At 40.2% G+C, this 20,417-nt stretch overlaps 1 protein-coding gene across 2 annotated transcripts; it reads right to left on the bottom strand.

Moving 5' to 3' along the window:
• Positions 1 to 338: 338 nt before the first annotated feature.
• zgc:195282 (LIM_TLP_like domain-containing protein) lies at positions 339 to 20,358 on the bottom strand. Of its 2 annotated transcripts, none has more exons than XM_036137184.1 (4): positions 20,081 to 20,358; positions 1,092 to 1,186; positions 930 to 984; positions 339 to 818 (listed from the first exon to the last, which is right to left on the bottom strand). In XM_036137184.1, the coding sequence occupies exons 1-4, from the start codon at positions 20,133 to 20,135 to the stop codon at positions 748 to 750; spliced, it is 276 nt and encodes a 91-aa protein (XP_035993077.1). In that variant the 5' UTR covers positions 20,136 to 20,358; the 3' UTR covers positions 339 to 747. The 2 variants fall into 2 exon arrangements, with proteins under 2 accessions (XP_035993077.1, XP_012725593.1); XM_012870139.3 differs by lacking the exon at positions 20,081 to 20,358 and adding an exon at positions 3,612 to 3,799.
• Between the last annotated feature and the right edge of the window lie 59 nt (positions 20,359 to 20,417).

Genomic DNA, 20,417 nt, shown 5'->3' with positions numbered 1-20,417 from the left:
TGTCCTGCTGGCTGCGCACCTCCGCCCCAGTCTCAAGTCTTTTGTAGCCTCAAACATTGTTTTCTTCCTGGATTGTCCCTGACTGAACGACGTCCAGCTTCCCTTCACTCTCTCTTTTGAGGAAAAGCATCCCTATATCATGATGAACCACCGCTATGTTCAATGACTGCCGTTGGATTTATAAAGACATGAAATCACACAGAAGTGGAATCTGTTCACCAATTAATGAGAAGATTGAAAATAGTGAGTGGTTAAATAGAATTGTATTTATGGGTATCAGAGCAAAGAAGGCTAACGACAGATGCATGCCAACACTTTTCAGACTTTTATTGGTCAAAGACAATGCATTATTTTTTTTATTCAACTTTAGGATTATGCGCTACTTTGTTTTAGTCCATCACATCAAATTCAAATAAAATACATTAAAGTTTGCACAGCATTACAGTTTTGTAATTACATAACCGAATAATAATAATAATAATAATACCAATAAAAAAGAATAATAAACACAGATACAGCAAAAATTACTGTTGCAAAGTTCAGAAAAGTTGAGGCAAAAATAAAAATTACAATCAATATTACAAATGATAAAACTCAAGTAACCCCTGCTTAACCATAAATATTTAATTTTGAAAAATTATCACAAATACAACAACTGGAGAGTCATTGTTATTCATTAAAGCCACTACTGTTTTGTTTTTTTTTGTTTTTTTTGATTTTCAGCTATTCCCTTTCAGATGTCAGCATCTATTTGTCCGCTTCAGCTCTTGGTGATGAAGACGATGCGCTGTTCTGTAGAGGCATCGCTCCCTTTTTACCTGTGAAGAACAATCCAAATATGAGAGAAAACACCAGGAATCGTGTGTGTGTGTGTGTGTGTGTGTGTGTGTGTGTGTGTGTGTGTGTGTGTGTGAGAGCTGGTAGGTTACCTCTCGGGCCAAACAGCTTCATGTAGCAATACGTGCAGAATGGCTTCTCGTCGTACTGCAATGCAATCATCAGCACATGATTACTGCATCATCATACTCAATCAGCAGATTGTGTTCTTCATTTATTAGTCATATATCGTCTCATTTATCTTCCTTATGTACCTCAGCATGCTGGCCTGCCGTGAGCTGTCTTTTGCACTGCTGGCACTTCAGACACAGAGGATGGTAGTCCCTCCCCAAGGACCTCCTCTTCTCCCCTGCACCACAGACAAATGACAACTAAATGAGGGGCAGTATGTGCATTTTTATTATTGGTGACTGTATAGCGTGATAGACATTTTATTTTTACATGTTATGGAATTATTTTTTTTCCCCCACTAGCTTTAAATTAAGATTGTTTTAACCTGAGTTGTGAGACATCTACAAAAATCTCACTTATTGATTGACTCCTTGTCTTACAATTTCCAAGACAGCTACCTGCATCTTCAAAGAAGCAGTGTTTTGGAGTACCTCGTCCTTGTTTTAAAATCTTTACAGGAAGTAAAATATTTTTAAACTGATTTTTCATAATGACTAGCCTTTGATACGTTTATCCAAAAAGTTAGGAATTAATTTTAACAATATCATTACTTATTTTAATTAAAAACATTGGTTAAAATGGGTGTATCAACTTTGATACCTTAAACCAGGAGTCACCAACATTTTTGAAACTGAGAGCTAGTTCATCTGTACCGTGTCGGATGAAGGGCTACCTGTACTGACATTTGAACTACATGAGTTCAAGCTCACATTAACTTTACATAATGTAAATATGTTTTTAATCCTTTTTAAAAAAAAAAAAAATCTATGTAAATACAAGTATGATTAAAAAGATGAGCTACAGAATAAAGTAGCATTTTAAATGCAGCTCAATGGAGGGTTGAGCTTTTTTGTTCTTGTGGGCACCACATATGGTCTTTGGGGGCTACCTGATGTCCGCTGGCATCATGTTGGTGACCCTGCCTTAGATATTTATGTATATTTTAAAGGTCAGTATTTGATTTATTTATTTCTATTTATTTTGGGGGATTTATGTCATGGGTTTATGTTTTTTTTTTTTTTTTGTTGCCATTGTATTCAGCACATCCTTTTCATTGGGAAAAATTATTTTAAATATAATGCCTTGAGAAAGTATTTTGCCCCTTACAAATTTAGTCAGTTTTTGCTTTTCAGTCATACGTGGCCCTATCTGAAAATACAGCTGTTGCCTTTGTTAAATCATAAAACAATTTTGATCAATCGCGATTCTTTTGGTTCGGTTTCCCTTGCCACACCCAGATAAGTGCCTGACTCACACGACCAACAGATCAACATGAACAACATGAAGTATATGAAAGTATATGAAAAAGAAAACATTGCCCGATGACAAAACAAAGTCTCAGACAACTAATAGCCAGGAAGGTAAACAGGAAGCAAGAGTTGCCGGCCTACCAACGTTTCTCCAAGAGTGCATCAATGACTGATCCAGGAGGTCCCAAAACGACCCAAAACAACACATCTAGCACTGCAGGCCTCATTGCTTCAGTCAAAGTCACTTTTCATCAAAGAACCATAACCAAGACATGGCATCCGTAAGCGGAACTTTTTTGGATGGTGCGTTACATCGGGTGTAAAACTTAACAGGATTTTAGAAAAAAAAAAAGAACCCCATATCAACAGTCAAACAAGTCTAATGTACCAGTTTAAAAATAAAATAAAAAATAAAACAGATATTCAGATCACACTTAAAAAAATGTTTATTTCTTTTCCACTGAATGCCTCAACATGATCTTTTCTGTCTTGCTTCTGGCTTAAAAGTTTCACAAAAACAGAGATTAGAGATTTGATTACGATGAAACCGAGAGCGCGTGCTCAGAATCCAATCCCCCCCCCCCCCCCCCCCCCCCACAACAAACACACACACACAAACAGGCCAAACTATATAGTTGAGGGGGAAGGAGGTAAATAGGGCAGGTCACATTAGGGAATCTGAACGTTCCCGGGTAAACGGATGGGCAAGCAAAATCCGTTTCTAAAGAGAACAACGCAGACCTGTAGCCGCTGTTGTGCAGCTACATGTAGCGAGGGCCCTGAGTGCGGGCAGAGCCAAACGAGACAGAAGGTGAGGAGGAAACCCTGAGAGGAGTGTGCAAGCTCGTTTGGGCAGACCCACATCCTGTTGTTATTATGGATGCGAGAGTTTGAATTTATGTGTGCGTGAGTGCTTCAACGAGAAGCAGAAAGCCAGAGACAAATAAAGTGAGAAATGCTCAGCTTTTCCCATCTAAACACAAAATGAAGAAGTGTTAATTTTAGCCCTAAATAAACATTGCTGCTTCTCATTCTTGAGTTTGCACAAGGAAACCCACATGACAGCGGTCATGCCCCATTTACATGAGGTTGTTTGCATAATATGAATTAGACCTGTACAGCCACACCAAAATAAGCTGCAGACGATGGCATGAGCATAACATATTCGCGTACTTCGTACTTGTAAGCTGTTTTTTTTTCCACAATACCGGACAACATTGGGCTCCAATATAAGTAGGTGCAAAACCACTACCTAACCTGAGGAAAGAAAAAAAAAACCTGAAAGAAACAAAGATCTATGCCAGCCAAGGCAGAGGGAGACAGAGTTTAAAAATTTAAAGAGGTCCGACTCACCAAAGTAGACAGGCTTTCCACAGATTGGACAGTAGCCTACCATGGTCTGTAATAATTTATCGCGCAGATACAAAGATTGTGCGTGTGCATACGAGTGTGAACTGAAAATTTGACAGGAAAACGGTTTAACTGCAAGCGTGTCAGCATCTCGTGAAGTCAGACCCGGATGCGGTGGGCCAGACGTCACAGGAAGAGAGTAAAGTTTGAGATTTGAGATCTGAGAAGCCGGCGTCTGTGGAAAAAAAAAAAAAAATGAGTCAGGTGGTATCTCTGATCACATCCTGTACTCATTCTGAAAAGACATCAAAGGGGCTAAAAAAGCTGATTTTCTTACTCCGTCTCCTCTTACAAATACTGTGTGCACACAGTGACGACGCTGTAAAGAGGGAATGAAAGAGGGAACAAAAAAAAGGAGGAACAAAACCCAGCTGTCAACAGCTCAGATTCCCACCTATCGTCTCCCCTTTCCTGCTCCTTTCACCCTATTTTCCAGATTCCAAGCAACGAATCGAGCTTCTGAATCGAAAAGGGTAACCTAATATTCGTGCCTTTCTTTGCTTCTGTCTGCCAATCCCCCAACACCCCCCACCCACCCACACACAAGTACTCCTCCTGTGTAATGACTCACACAGACACAAACCACACACACACACACAAAGGCTGTACTTCTCCTCAATGACGTCACGAAAAGTGGGTGAGGCACGAAAAGGCCCGGTTGGTTGCAGGGACAGATGGGGGAGGCGGTTATCTCCTCTGGACAGGTGATGGGAGCAGGCCCTGGAGAGGGAGGGTGAGGCAACAGCAGCTAGAAGCAGCTCGACGGGTACAACGGGGGTGAACCGTCGTGAACTCCTCAGAACCGGAGTAGAACGGGACGGGTGAGGTCCGAAGGGAGGACAGACAAATGTGCTTCCGGCTGGCTGCGTGAAGTAGCAGGAGGCTCCGTGGAAGACATATTTAGGTGCTTTAACTGAGTAAAAGTGACTCGTGACTGAGTATAAGTGACTAACGCTCATTGGGATTTTTTTTTTTAAACATGTAGTATCACAAACAAAATCCCTCCCAAGCAGGTCTTTGTTTGGTGACCCACCTACAGCAACTAGAGCAACCCTTACCTCCTGTTTGCAGTTTCCACGACTGATCAATGTTTTAATTCTGGAGGAACAAATGCTGTGTTATAGCATACATCTACAGATAGGGACACCGATGAAACTAAGATGTACTGACATGGTAGTAATTCATTCACTCTGATGCTTCCCACCATTTATCCATTCCGTCAGAAAAATGCTGCAACGTGCGATTAGCGAGAGCCTTTTTGGTAAATTTAGGAAAATAGAAAGGCTAGATGGTCTGGAGGTGTTTCCATATATGATTTAGAAAGTAGCCATGGTCAATAAGCCGGACGTAGTCCTTCTGATTCATTAATTTTCTCTCCAGCTGAGGACTGGATTTGGCAACGGAGCGGCAGGTTTACCGATGCTTTCACAAGCGAGAAAGCAAAAAGGATGTTTTCTTGTATTAAAGGTTTTTCCCTGCTCATGCTCAGAACGGAGCATTTCATTTTTTCATTTATTTCCAAACAGATGTTATATAAATAGTTGTGTTATGCAATTCATGTAAAAGGGCCACCTTTGAAGCTATACAGCTTACAATCAGGGACTCATACACTTACATCACAATACAACGCAACACAGCAAGCTAAGAAATCAAACTTCTACAATTCACATCCCATAAACCACCAAACAAAAAAATCCAGATTTAGTCTGTACTACTACTCTATATACTACTGTACATAAAGAAGGCATTGTGTAAGATATTGCAGGGGATCAGAAGGAGTAGTATAATTTGCCCGCATTATCGCTCCTGGCAAATAATTACATTATCTTTAAGTTATATTTTAACATAATTTTCCATGTAAGAAGTATTTAACTGGAGCTTGAGTTCGACCAAAAAATACTTTAATATAGAACCATGGTTCTGACTTGGACAAAAGTGGATTTATAAAAGTTTAGAGTAGACTCTCAGTCATGCAGGCCATGGGTCTGTTAAAGTCTGGGGAAAAGGCCGGTCTAGTCTTCCAATTACTCCAGATTAAGACCCACACCAGGCTTTCACACCAGGACTTTCACAGCCTGGAGTTAGACTTGTGTGCTATTATGGTTCTTTTCAGTCATTTGGGTCATTGTCTCCTGTGACAACCTACCTGACCCCCATGTTGTGATCGTGTACCAAGTTGTAAAAGAAGCCAAACTTTGAAACCAAAATCTACAAATGTTGTCCCCAAAATGTTATTCTTGCTAAATTTGGTTATAACATTGGTGAACCAGTTCTAAAAACCACACAGGCACCCCAGCTATGAATCAAAATTGTAACTTTTAACAACTTTAAAACAAATTTAACCCATCCATCCATCCATATTTTTTTTTTACTGTTACTTTTTCATCTTCAGGGTGTTGGAGCCTTTCGCTGCAGTCAACAGGTGGGAATGCACCCTATTCAACTCGCCAGTCCAATGCGTGGCTGGCACAGGGACAGAAACTCTTATACGTAAGGCTAATTTAGTCATCAATCAACCTAACAGGCATGTTTTTATTTATTTTTTGCTAAGGCACAAAACCAGGATGCCCGGAGAAAACCCGACACAGAGCGAACAGGCAAACTCCCGTCAGAAAGGTCTCGGCCTGGATTTCAACCAGCGCCCCTGAGGCAAAAGTCCCGCCTACCAGAGCCACTGTGCATCTAAATAATTTAATATTTATACATTACGCTCCAAGCTGATTGCCTTTTTGAGAATGGCTATAAAATAAGTCGGTCCTCTATTGCAGTAGCCCGATCTCAAACTGAACATTTTTGAAAAATTCAATCCTTAGAATTGTCCAGGGAAAGATTTTCTTTTTTTTTTTTTTAGAATTTCAGGGTTTCTATTCTTACTTTGAAAATACAAAGACTGCAAACTATGTATATAAACTAACTATAAATCACTAATGTCAAACATTATTGTTATCATTATTATTATTATTATTAGACTATGCTTTGCTTACTCATTTCTCCCCCATTGCACAGTTTACAGCTGCCATTATGCCGCGTATCAACATTCCAGTTTAAAGAGCTGCAACCAAAAGGTCTCTAATTTGAGATTCCCTTTTCAGCCTCTGTTTTGATCTATGATTTTTGGGGTTATCAGCCAAAATTCATGGTTATGTCCGAAATTATATGCATTGAGATAAGGATGCTACAAAATGTGTGCATGGCAAGAAAAATAAATGACTAGGAAATGCACATTTTATTACTCGTGGGTTTAGGTTCCTGTCATTTGACACACACATTGCCCTACAGAAATAGCCTAACCAAATGTCAGTGTTAAGACTACTTAAAGAAAGCCTTTAATGTCTGTAAAATAGAGCATGCCAGATTTAGCTAAATTCCCCTGAACCACGACACCTCGGCATCATTCACATGGCAACATTTCTGAAAATCCTCAGCTTGTTATCTTCCCGGTATACTTTCTCATTTACACATCTCCTAAAGCAGCCTGAAAAAGAAGAAAAAAAACAATTTGTTAAAATCTACATCAAGCTATTCCAAATTAGGAATTTGGCATGTTTTAGCATGCATATGACTCGCTGCTCAGCTGTTATTGGATCTAATAGAAAAGGCTTTTCTTTTTTTTCCCCTTTTTTTGTCAAGTTTAAATACAGTGCCAGCCACGCTTGTTAGCACCACTGGGAAAGATGTGCAAGAAGTTTTCAAATAAATTTCCCTATTATTTCAGCAGCATAATGTTAACCTGAAAATGTTTTTTTTTTAATTCAATCTTTTGCATGACTGCATTTTGGCAGTGAGGGAAACCAAATCCTATGTCAGGAAATAATTGTTTCAACTAAATCACTGGTTCCACTATTATTGGTAGCAGCGCTGGGTGTAGTTTTTGAGACTCTCTTTGCCAACAGATCGGCACTTGATTTTCCTAGTAACATTTAACAAGATGGAAGGGGTTGGGGGTCAGTCTCTGCCTCAAGCAGAGGAGTTCAGGTATCTTGGTGTCTTCAAGTGATGGTAGAATGGACCAAGGGTCCATGTGGGCACTGCTCCGGTCCGTTGTGGGGGAAAAAAGAACTGAGCCAAAAGGCAAAGCTCTGTGTTTACCGGTATGTCTACGTTCTGACCATCTCCTCTCATGAGGCTTGGATCATGACCCAAAGAACGAGATCCAGGATACGAGTGGCCGAAATGCGCTTCATCCAGAGGGTAGCCGGGCTCAGCCTTAGAGATGGGGTGAGGAGCTTCGTTAACCAGTGGGAGCTCAAAGTAGAGCTGCTGCTTCTCCGCATCGAAAGGAATCAGTTTAGGTGGTTTGGGCATCAGATCAGGATGCCCACTTGGGCGCCTTCCTTTGGGGGGGTTTCCGGTTGTATCCCACTGGGAGGAGACCGTGGGACCCAGAACTCACTGAAGGGATTATATATCCCGTCTGGTCTGGGAACACCTCATGGTCGCCAGAATGAGTTGGAAGATGGTGCTGGGGAGAGGGATGTCTGGCTTTCTCTTCTGGACTTCTTGGCCTTTTGACCTGATCTTGGATAAACAGTAGACAATGGATGGATGGATGGATGGATGAAGGACTGTTGGCAAAAATGTCCAATTCAGCCAATGATCAGCTCCAAGGTTTTGTTACTTGTCTCCGGTTGGTCCAGAACGCTGCAGCGAGGCTTTCAGAAGGAACAAACAGACGGGCTCACATCACGCCGGGTTTGCCCTCTTTACACAGGCTACCTGTCAAATTTAGAATTGATTTTAAAGTTTTTGTTTTGACCTTTTAGAGCTTTTAATGGACAGATCCCCCAATACATGTCAGACCTTTTAATCCCTTACTCTGCTGGCTGCACTCTCCGGTCCACGGGCCAAATCCTTCTGTGGGTCCCTAAGACCCGGTTTAAAACTGGAGGGGATCTGTCCTTCCAAGCTGTAGGCCCCAGGCTGTGGAACGCCCTGCCCCTGTCCTTCCGTGTGGCTGACTCTGTTGAGTCCTTTAAAAAGCAACTGAAGACACTTTTATTTAGACAAGCGTTTGCTGTATGCTTTTGTTTATGTTGTCCTTGTAAACTGTTCTTGTGATATTTGTATTTGGTCTTTATTACATTCTGTAAAGCACATTGTGCTTTTTATCTGTGAAAGGTGCTTTATAAATAAAGGTTACTAACTTACTAAGGTTTGTACAGAGGGCCTACAGTTACCTGTGAGAAACCTAACAATAGGACGACAGCTGTAATGCCAAGCTGCTGGCAAGAAGCTCCCTCCCATTTTTGAAAAAAAAAAAAAAATGGCACTGATTGAAGGGGTTAAAAGAACATGTCAAATGATTTAAAGAGAATTGCTGCTTTATAATCCTTGTAAGTGCAGACCTACTTGGCAATAAACTTGATTCTGATTCTATTGTACAAACTGATGAAAGTATAATTCTTTTTTGGGTCTGGAGCCAGGCAGCATGCTAAGGGGGCTTTTCTCATGCAATGGTGTCAGGCCTGTTTATCAGGGATTAAACTACCGGATGGGTAGTTTATTTTATTTAAACTGGTCCGTGTTGAAGAGGAAATGTCCTTGAAATGTTTTAACATGACAAGCACTCCAAACAAACCAGTGAACCAGCCAGATTAATGTCATCTGTCAGACAGCTGATTCTCCGGGCCTTTATCTGACACAAAACAAGCAGAGTGACTTTAAAACCGCAGTTTCTGGGGCAACGACAAAAAATATAGAGGAATTGTGGAACATATATCCCAACTCCATGCATCCCAGGGGCAATTCTTGTGTGAATGGTGCCATTGACGATACCCTCCTTTGACACCCCATACTCAGCCAAACACACTCCTTCTCCCTTGACGAAGCTTACAACGTAACCCACCAACAAAACATCAATAACTCAAAAAAAATATGCTTCTAGACTAACTTCAAGTTTGACCATTTTGCACTTTCAGACTTCTCTGAATCTAAAAACTACAGCTAAAAACAGTGAAGGTGCTCTTTTTATTTTATATACAGATGACAGGTTTCAATAATCTAAAAAGATTCTTGCAAAGATTGCATGTTTAACATGGAACTAAGCTTGGATCTAAGTACTGAATATTTTTAACTAGAAATAATACAATTCTCTTGGCACTTCTTGAAAAGATCAAAATATGCTTTAAATGTCGCCTGACTCAGAATCTGTCAATCAGACAGCACCATTCACCACCAGTACACCTGCGCTGTACATCAGTATTTGCTGAAATTGCACACAACACAACCCATTCCTCAGTGATCAGGGATGCAAATAAACTCATTTGGGGTAAAGCCAAATAACCTCTTCTTTTTTCTTCTTTTTTGAGTGACTATAGCGCACCTACGCCTTATTGCCCTATATATTATCAACACGGGGATTCACAGAAAACCTACATTAAATGTGTGGTCTTGCAAAGAAAAATGCAGCCATATTATCTGAACTGGTGGAATAGCATAAAGAATTTTCTAACATTCTGTAGATTGAGAAAAAATGTTTTGTTCATATTGTGATTTCAAGTGGAATTTTTCCTGTGTCTTTCCATTGCATTTGCATTAATGGAAATAAAACCTGTAATATGCATTTTGGACTTGACTCACTTTTTTTTAGACACGCAGCTATCGCGATTTTGGACGCATCTGTAAAAGCAACTGTTTCCCTGGATCTTTTTCACAAATGCATCTGGATATCACTGAACTTTGGAGGGCCATTAAATGTATAAATGATGTCTTGATTTGCATATTTGCCAACATCCATCTCTTGTGTGCCATATTATGCAGAGGAACAGAATACAAAGCAGCTATTTCATCTGACCAGGCTTCCCTACAGGATAACCTATCATGTCTCTCCATCAGCATTCATTGTGTGTGGACAGGCAGCACTCGGAGAGCTACATCCTGAATCACAGGCTGATATGCATGCACAACTCACAATGATTTTTAATGCAAATTATGATATTGGAATTTAAATAGAGAGCAGCTACTGAATATGCAGGGGAAAAAAAGTGAGAAGCGACTGGTCCTGTTAGAGACAGAAGCGGCGGAAGATTTCCAGTGGCTGATTTTAGGTAAAATTGAAAAACAATTAAGGGAATGATGAGAATATTTTTAAAAAGGCAAAACGGAGCAGAGCATGGTAAAAGGGGGGGAGCAAAGTAATTGTGAAAAGGAGAGAGAGAGAACAGAAACAAGAGGAGAGAAGAGAGGGGGCGTTAAAACCACATTTCCCAGTGGATCTTTAGCTGAGGCCGCGTTGAGAAAACTGCCAAAACTCTTAACAGACACTCCCGCACTGGCGCTCACTTACACGCAACGGTTCACTTCTGCCAAGCCATATGAGAAACACCAACACCGACTGAATGGAGAGACATGGGGAAAAAGGTGTCGGCAGGAACTGGAAGGATTTACAGCCACATTGGAGGACAGAGAGGGAAGAGAGGGAGAGAGAGACCTGGAGAGAAACCCAAGCTGCTCTGCTCTGTGTCCTCTGGTGTGGCTCTGAGAACTGCATGAGGGCCGGTAGGAGGTAAAGGGGTGGGAACGCAGGAAGAGGTTCGAGAAAGAAAACGGCTGGAAGGATTCCTTCTTCCCACTCCCACCATGAACAAATCACATGTGCGTACGCATGAACGTTCGCCAAAAACACACAAATAGAGAAAAAAAAAAAAAAAAAAAGGCCTTGAAAGGTCTTCTTTTTTTTTTTTCCACCTTGCTCTCACACAGTCACAAGTCATTCTGTTGCAGCTCTTGGCATCCTCCTTGCCCCTCCGAGCCCAGAATATGACACAGCTCCAGGGTTGCATCTCAGCGACACGTTAGCTGTTAGAGTCGCAGCGCAGGATATGTGGAGATTTACTTTTCCAGAGTTTTTTTTTTTAACCCGTGTTTTAACGCAAGACTCCCAAATTAACGCTTTCTGTGTTACTTTTACGACCCCCTTTGATAACTGTATTTGAACGAAGGAAAATGACATGTTCCTCACCGAGAAGCAAAGTTCTTCACTGTGTGCAAGCCCCTTTGACAATATATTTTTGGCACGGTCAACGTGACTTTTAAAAAGAAAATCTGTATATTGTGTGGTGGTGACCCAGATCTGGGATGTTTTTGTCAGATTTCCCCCCCCGCTGTGATGGTGTTCCTGGAGTCAGATGGTCAGAAGGCTATTAACCTCCACTGAAGGTATCAATGAATAAAAGTCAGGGAAATAATTCCTTGTTTTTCCCGTTCTAATCCGGGAAAGCCCCTAAGTCCTCTCATGCTTCTGTGATATGATTACAGCATGGCAGCCATTATTAGACGATTAGTTGTCATGAGTGGCTGGGTCAGTCAGATTACATTATGGGATGTTAGGTTGTTTTGAACGATCTGTACAAAAGCCTTCGGATGAATATTTTTTGTTTGTCTGTGAGTGACAACGTGTTTCCCTCTTTTGTGTCCCAACTTGGTTAAAAGCAAAGTTAAGGCAAGGATTGGACATGAGGTCACAATTAATGTTTTTTTTTATATATATATATATATATATATATATATATATATATATATATATATATATATATATATATATATATATATCGCACCAGCAACCCCCGCGACCCCATGAGGGATTAAGCGGTTTGGAAAATGGATGGATATATATATATATATATATATATATATATATATATATATATATATATATATATATATATATATATATATATTGGAAAATGGACACATTGTTTAATCTGAAGAGGACCAAGTGCAGTAACTGTAAAAGGACTGCGGCGGAAGGCGCTGTGTGTAAACATGGGTGAGATTATTAATTATACAGATGAGGCAGAAAGGCAATTTTTTTTAAATCAAAATTGTGATCAACAAAACTGTCAAATGTATAATTTTTTAAAAAACAACATTGCTGGACAAAAAATGGAACCAGTAGAAGTACCCCCCCCCCTTTTTTTTCAGGACATTTCTATTTCTTCTTTAATCTGTTTTTTTTCTTCTTCTTCTTCCAAGAACTCAAACAGCTCTTGTATGAATCAGTATTCATCAGTCTGTGATCTGGACAAAAAAATGTTACAGACGATCTAAAAACAGAGGAGTTTCATGAAAAAACTGTCACAAAATTTCCCTAAAATATTACGGATGTATTTATACACTTATATATTTTTACACATAACCCAGCGGGTTGTAAGCTACATTTATTTTACCTGTCATTTAGGTTGTTTTTTTTTTTGCCTCTAGATAACTTATATTTACAATGAATGAGGCCAAAAATGGCCCTACGTGTGGGTGCAGCCACATAAAACGTGGTTTTAGGGACCCCAGCATATGTGGCAAGACCAGAAACAGCGTGACCACAGCTGAAGAAAGGAAGATGACAAGCTGAGAATTTTTTCCACATTTCTGTCGTGCCAGCGACACAACTGGTTGGTTTGGTTTAGGGTGAAATACTTTGGGAAAGTTCCAGCATCTGCAGTGTTGTATTCTTACAGCTTTCATGAAGTTTTTTTCTAAGTTGGTGTTTAGGGTAGGATGACATGTACACCAACCGAGAGGAGATTAAACAAGAATTCAAATATGCAATGTCCAAACATTTATTTTTCTTATCTGGATTTTGTATCACCTCCGTCTAATTAATGAATTTTAGCTCCTAACCCTAACAATTATTTGAAAAGGAAGCGATCAAGTAAATCTGAAGTTAGGGATCTTTTGGCACAAACTCTGTAGCTTAGACTTTGACTTTGAGGTGAATACAGCAAGACTTGGATCGCCAAATCGAAATTTATATTAACAGGGAAATACAGTCATATTCAATAAATTAGAATATCCTTTTCTAACAAGCTTGTTTGTCAGATTAAAAGTACCTTTTGAAAAAAAAACAACAACTTCAAGTCGGTATTAAACATACTTTTTATTAAGCCCCCATTTCTGCCTGAAAATCTTAGCTTTTTTATTGGTCTGATATAATATTCCAATCTTAAATGCTGTGTTTTTATTGGCTCGAGATGGGGGGGGAAATCATAATCAACACAATTAAAGGCTTTAAAACATCATCAGCCTGTGTTCATCTAAATAGTGTTCCCTTAGTGAACTGAGTCCATGAAATAAATGACCTTTTTAATAACATTCTAATTTATTGAATATGACTATATATTATTATTATTATTATTATTATTATTATTATTATTATTATTATTATTATTATTATTATTATTATTATTATTATCTGCATTCAGATTTTTCTCAGAGTAGGCCCTATTCTCCAAGTCATGTCATTTCTGAAGCTTTTGAGTGCCTGAAATGATGCTAAATGTCATCTTTCCTTTTGATTTTGGATGTTATAGTGGAAATAAATCCCTTTTAGCAACTTTCAAGCTTCTAATGAGGTAGAACAAAGGGGCCTTCTATCATTTATTAGGGGACTTTATGCTCATTATACAAGAATCAACCCGAGTCACTCAGCGGGGTTCTGACTTCATAATGCCTGGTTCTCAAGGTTGCTCCCACCTATTGTTTAGATCTGCTCGGGGAAACAGAAAGGCAGGCAGAAGGAAAGAACCCAATGTGTTACTTCTTGCCTGTGCATTCTTGGCATAGCTTGTTGCCCTTTTCATTTTTCAACTGTGATTTTTTTCCCCCCCTTCCTTGCTTTAATACAGAAGCCAAGGGTCCACAAGCAGCCAAGTCCCTCTGCTCCAGTCTGGCTAAGCCGCAGAAAGCTTGGCCTTCTCCTCCCTTTGCTCTCTCTCTCTCTCTCTCTCTCTCTCTCTCTCTTATTCTTTACGTTTATGCACCCTTCTCACTATGATTCCTGTGATTCTGCTGGTCACAAACACATTTGCATGTGTCTCTTTTGTCTCAAGCGTAATTGTGCTTCCCCAGACTGGTCAGTCAGCATCCTTTTCTCATTTTCTCATACCTTTTTTTTTATTATTCACACACGCGCGCGCACACACACACACGCACACACACACACACACACACACCACCCTCTCTATCCCCCTGCCTGACAGTCTGTCACACCCAGCGACTGGTTTAGCAGGCAGAGTTCAGCTGGGCTCCACAAACACATGGCGCTCAGTCTGCCTTCTTCTATGTGGTGGAATTATATTTCACTTTACGTTTTTGCAAAAAAGCATTAATATCAAATTTATGTTCAAAGGCAGTCAAGTCCCTCAAGGATTAAAGAGAACGAATTAACTATTTCACACTACAAATAGACTCATTGGGTAGGTCAGGATTTTTGAAGTGAGTTCCCATTAGAAGGTAGGTGAGCAGGTAATATCTTACCCATACGAGACAACTCTCTAGGCATCTCTGTTCTGCATGAATCCAGATTAGCTGGAGCCAGAGGCTGAAGCTAGCGGCTAGTCCGACAGGGGGCCAAGACCAAAGTGGACCCCTACAGTCTTAAAAACAACTCCAACCCCAAACATACCACATTTTGTGCTGATGATTCCATGAACGTTGTCAGGTTTTCCCCTGGCCGGTTATTTATGAATTCCTCTGTGGATTGTCTTTGTAGTTGATTTATATTTCTGATTTCCTGAAGTTCAACAAGATCCCCACCTACAATCAGAACCGGTCTGAGGTCTGAGTTTGCGGAGAGGTAACGGAGAGATTGCAGGTGACAATTTATTGTTACCTGCAACTTTTGCAAATAAAACAATTGATTCTCCCTGTTGCAACTTATGTTGTCTCTACAACCTGTCCCCCCCCCCCTCCCCCGTGTTGCTTTAGGGTTCAAATAGAGAGCAATGCATTATTGTTGTCTTGTATTGCTAATCCTAGTTGGCACCAGTACAAAAAAAAGACCACACTGGTTTTCCAACTTGGATCGAACACTCTCAGCCCTGGCGTGACAACATTCTCCGAGTTGAGCTCGGTCTTCTGAGACAAATTAAACGCACCGTAATTACACAGAAAATGGAGGCGGGAGACAGTGCGCCACCAATTATCGCCCTACGTGAAACACGTACTGAGAACAGTAACTATAGAGGTGTAAAGCGGTGTAAAGGTCAGGAAAAATGGTCACTCGAACCGCTACAGCATTTTTTAAACACTACTTTACATTTATATAAAACAGTTTCACTGTCTGGAAATGCTTTAGTTGCTGTGTTCTCAATCTGTGCTTTCAGTCCCCACCACTTTCATTTCGTAAATTAGCATAAACTGCCAGAAATTTTGAATATTAGAGTTAAATATGGTACAAATTTGTTTTGGTCCTGGCCTCTCTCAGGTTGGTAATGGTTACATCGCTGTTTGTAGATTTCATGCCTTTATATTGTTGTTCATTTCATAGGCAACTTTTTTTTGTTTTGTTTTTTTACTGAAAAGGAGCCGTCGCCTTGACTCGCTTTGTGACGACGATGTGTCTATTCACACCTGCCGGGGGACTATTTAAATACATTTTTACATACTACTTAGTGCTGCAATGAGTTTTCTGGAAGTTCCTGAGAATTATTATTATTTTTTTCAGGGATTGCATATTTCATATGCGTTACATGGCACAACCAGTATGAGTATTAAACCGAATGGAAATAGTGTTTAATACAAAGGTTGTGGACAATTCTATTCTATTACTCCAAACAAAACTTTGAGGTTTTACCTGTCTTTGACCTTTTAGCTGTATAATTCAGTGTAATAGAATCTTGAAATATTGGTATTTAGCATCTTTAATATCATCTTGCATGACATTGAAGTTGCATTAAATTAAAAGCGGGGCATCCTGAACGTCACCTACAACTTTCAGCCGAGGGCAGAATCCTTAACAAAGAAATTAAACGCACATTTGACCATATGCAAGAGATGCTGTTAACCCAATCGTCTCAATTAAGGATCAAGGACTTCTTGTGAACAAAAAGAAAAAAAAAAAGACTTGTGCAACTGTAATGAAGCCTAGCGCCCATTGTAATGTACCTTTTTCAGTAGGATCCCTGCCATTCATTCCGCCACTCAGACAGAAATCTAATTAGAGCAGAATATCAACATTGAAGCACATGACCCCCCCTCTTCCCTCTCTCCCTCTCTTTGTTTCTCTGCTCTTCCCTACAGCTGGTGAGAGTATGGTTTGTGGCTGCCCCTCCCCCATCATTTGAACAAGCCAATAAGAGAGCATGTCAGCAAAATAACCCCCCCTCCTCATCCCTCTTCCACACCATCCCTCATTTTCCCTTACCACCTTATCCATTCCCGATCCCATCCCCCAGAGTCCTCAATACACCCATCCCCCTTTCCAACCAACCCCTAACCCACTTACTCATCCTGCCTCCACCCTCCCACACACCCACGAGATATCCCCACCCTCTCTACTTTCTCACCCGTGGCTCACCCTCCCTAGTAACTACTCCCCTTGCGCCTCTTCTCCGCTCCTCTTCCTCCTCGTCCCACTCGCCCTTCTCCTCTGGACACACTTCCTTCTCCCTTCCCCAGGCCTGTGCCTTCATTTCATTCACTTCCTATTATTTTTTGTCACCCCCCCCTCTTGCGCTGTTCCATTCTTCTCTCCCTCCGTCGTTCTATCCCTTCTCCCCCTCTATCTTCTGTGGCCTTATCTTATAAATATCGGTAGCACACTGGGTGAAAAATTGATCCTCCCCGCCTGTCTGTGGACGCTGCCACAGCGCATTAGCCTGCATGTGATGTGTGTGAATGCCTGTGTATGTGTGTGTGTGTGTTTGTGTGTGGAGGCTTGTGAGAGAGAGGAAGGGAGGGGTGAGAGGAATGAGGGTGGGAGGGATATTTGCATATCATCAAAGTAGAGAAAGGGAGTGTAATGAGCAGAGAGAAAGTGTGTGTGTGTGTGTGTGTGTGTGTCTGTTGGCTGTATGTGAGAGTTATGAGTGGTGTTGATAGGTTCAGGGTTGAGTGTGTGTGAAAACAAGACCATGGGAACATTCTTCACATGCAATCCTTTTTATAGCCACGCGCACATGCAATGAGCATTATCAGCATTTAAAGGTATGTTTTTTTTTATGGGCAGAAAAAGATCATGTTTGAAAACGTAATGTACTTTAAGAATGAAAAAAAGAAGCTCATGTGTTACGTAGATTTATTACAGACTGAGGGATGTACGTCTTCAACCCAATATTTCTGTCAATATTGATTACAAGGGCTTACAGCCAACACCCTAAATTTAGCCTCCCATAAAATTCTAACATTACACAAGACCAATACTAAAATGATTTGAAGGCAGGTGATGTTTTGCTGTGGCAATGTTACTTCATACCTCGTCATGGGTAGCAACGCTGACTCTCATGTCATTCACACTTTCCACAAGAAGGGTGAGACACGAAGCCTCGCTGTGAAATAAGCTTGCATTTTACACAGTGCTGTATCATGTATGAATGTAAAGTTAGGTGGAAGGAAAAAGTTTGGTTGGAATTATGCCTACTTGCAACAAGGAAAATTACAGTCTTGAGAGGATTGGAGAGCAAAATCCAATTAAGGGTTTGGGGGAGGATTTATAAGATGTGAACTGAATCCGGAGTTTTTGCTTCAAGAGCCACATAACCGTATCCGTTCTATTATTTAAAATCACTCTCTCAGAATCCTCTTACCTTAGCTTATGAGAAAAGGAACTGGACAGCTGCTCGTGATCTGAAGTCCCTTTTTTAGACGAAAGTAAATTGTGCCGTTAATCTGGAAATCAAAGTTCCAGAGTCTGATAAAAGAGTGAACAGGCACAAAAATCCAGGGTTAATAATGTCTAAAGTCTACACAGCTCGCAGCAAGGCACTTTGGAAACATTACATGCTTCCTGCTACCGACAGGTTTTATGGAGATGCTGATTTTAGTTTCCAGCAAGACTCATCACCTCCCGATACTGGCAAAAGTGCCATTACCTGAATTCACAAGTTACTGTTTTTGATTGACCAGCAAACCGGTCTGACCTAAACCCCACAGGAAAACTATTCAAGAGGAAGATTAGACACCAGGCCCAGCCACGAAGGAGGCAGACAGGCTACTGTCAAAGCAACCTGAGCTTCCTTTACACATCACAGGCTGATCATATCCATGTCACACTGCATTGATGCAATATTAGCTTGGCTGGAGCTCATGCAAAAGAAGCTTTAGCCAAGTAGTGAGTGTATGTTTTGTAAAGTATGTAAAAAAAAATTCAGTGGGCTTTTTTTTTCTGAATTTATTACTGAAATAAAATTGCTTTCCAATAATATTCAAATATATTTAGATGCACCTGTACATTTTACTTACTGTAGTTTGTGACTATAGGTTAAACACATAATTAGACTTTGATACAGCAGTCATTTAAAGGGTCTGACGACAGAAAAGTGTCACACTGTTTGTAATTTAACATAGAAATGGGGAAGGCAAATAAGTGAACTGCAACTTGACTTTTTTATTTTTGTAAAGATTACAATAAAAACCATTGTCCTTGACCAAATGAAGTATTATGGACTGCAGAGGTGCTTTAAAACGTACGGTAAAGCCTGAACACCTAAGGTTAACAAACAACAGAAGTGGAGTTAGTGGTGCAGAAATCATCTGTGGTAAAATATATTTAGATGCAACCACAATGACCGCTTTATTTTGGGCAACGTGGCTTCCCGCAAGCAGTGGAAAACACAATACATCAACTGATCGAATGCAGACTGAATTAATCTACAGTAATTAAAGATGTATTAAAACACAGGGCTTAAGTCAGTCATCATTCTGTAAAAAATATGTTTCTGAAAAATGTTGCTGAAACCAATTTCTTCATCCATCTAGAATACTTATTAACAGATTATTAGTATTATTATTATTATTGGCTTCCAAGTGTTTCTGATAAATCATATAATCAAAAAGGATGTTTTGCAGAACAGGTTTTTGGCCATTCATGCAAAAACCACGCTGTTTTTATGTTCAAAACCCTCAACATATATAATATGAATGAATAATGTGTTTTAAGGATCCAATCAATCTTTTGATTACTTTATAAGCACACCCTTGTCGTGACTGAACGCCACTTGGATGAGACACAAAGAACTTGACAGGCAATCTATGTAGGCGCAGAGAGAATGAGATTTAGTAGACACCGAATGAACAGTTTCGTACAGTTTAAGATCAACCTTTGTCAGACAGAATTAATAAAAACTGATTTAGTGGCCCATAAATTAAAAGAATGCCTGTCTCCTTGGCATCAAACGTAAGCAAATTACTTTGTCATCAGTCTCAAAGCTCTAAGTGAAAAAGGATTTTAGCAATATTTTATTTGATCGTCAATGTAAAAACGCAATCCAGGCAGATTACTTGTACACGTCGTATATTATTTTGCTATTTAATTACTGTTGTATTAAAGAAAGATCTCTGACCTGGACTTAGCCAACAATGTTTCAACATTCTTACGTCTGTATAGTTAATAAAATGCACACGGACTTCACACTGACTTGTGTCCCGTAAACTGAGCAGTGGTTCCCATGTAACTTTCAGCGTACACAGCAAATACTTATTTCGAGGGGAACTTTCGGCTCCAGAGGAAACAGCTGCAATGAGTAGGCTCAGCATTCGTAAATAAATAATTTAAAGCCCCCTTTTAGCCCTCTCTCTCTCTCTGCTATCCACAGCGTCTGATTTAACAGGGGAGACGAATCAAATTCCGAACTGAGACTCGGCAGCTTACGAGTAAATGCTGCTGGAAAAGTACCAATAGTGGCATAGTGGCAGTAGGGGTAACAAGACATCTAAGAGTGCGTTTGTTTTATTCAAGCGAAGCAAGTGTAAGAAATTGGCGAGCGGTGAGAGAGACTTCAAACGCGATCGTATTTTTGTGCGTGTCTGGCATCGATT

The sequence above is a fragment of the Fundulus heteroclitus genome, chromosome 5 (assembly GCF_011125445.2).
Source record: "Fundulus heteroclitus isolate FHET01 chromosome 5, MU-UCD_Fhet_4.1, whole genome shotgun sequence".
Taxonomy (NCBI): Eukaryota; Metazoa; Chordata; class Actinopteri; order Cyprinodontiformes; family Fundulidae; genus Fundulus; species Fundulus heteroclitus.
Note: the sequence above shows the minus strand (reverse complement) of the source record. Positions and strands in the feature narration are given on the sequence as shown.

Bases quoted from the DNA above. Each gene is read 5' to 3' on its own strand.
- zgc:195282 (XM_036137184.1), bottom strand. From the start codon at position 20,135: ATGCTGAGCCTACTCATTGCAGCTGTTTCCTCTGGAGCCGAAAGTTCC. The intron at 1,187-20,080 runs ATAAGTATTTGC...TCTGTGGTGCAG, and splicing joins AGCCGAAAGTTCCCCTCGAA to GGGAGAAGAGGAGGTCCTTG. The intron at 985-1,091 runs GTACATAAGGAA...ATTGCATTGCAG, and splicing joins CGGCAGGCCAGCATGCTGAG to TACGACGAGAAGCCATTCTG.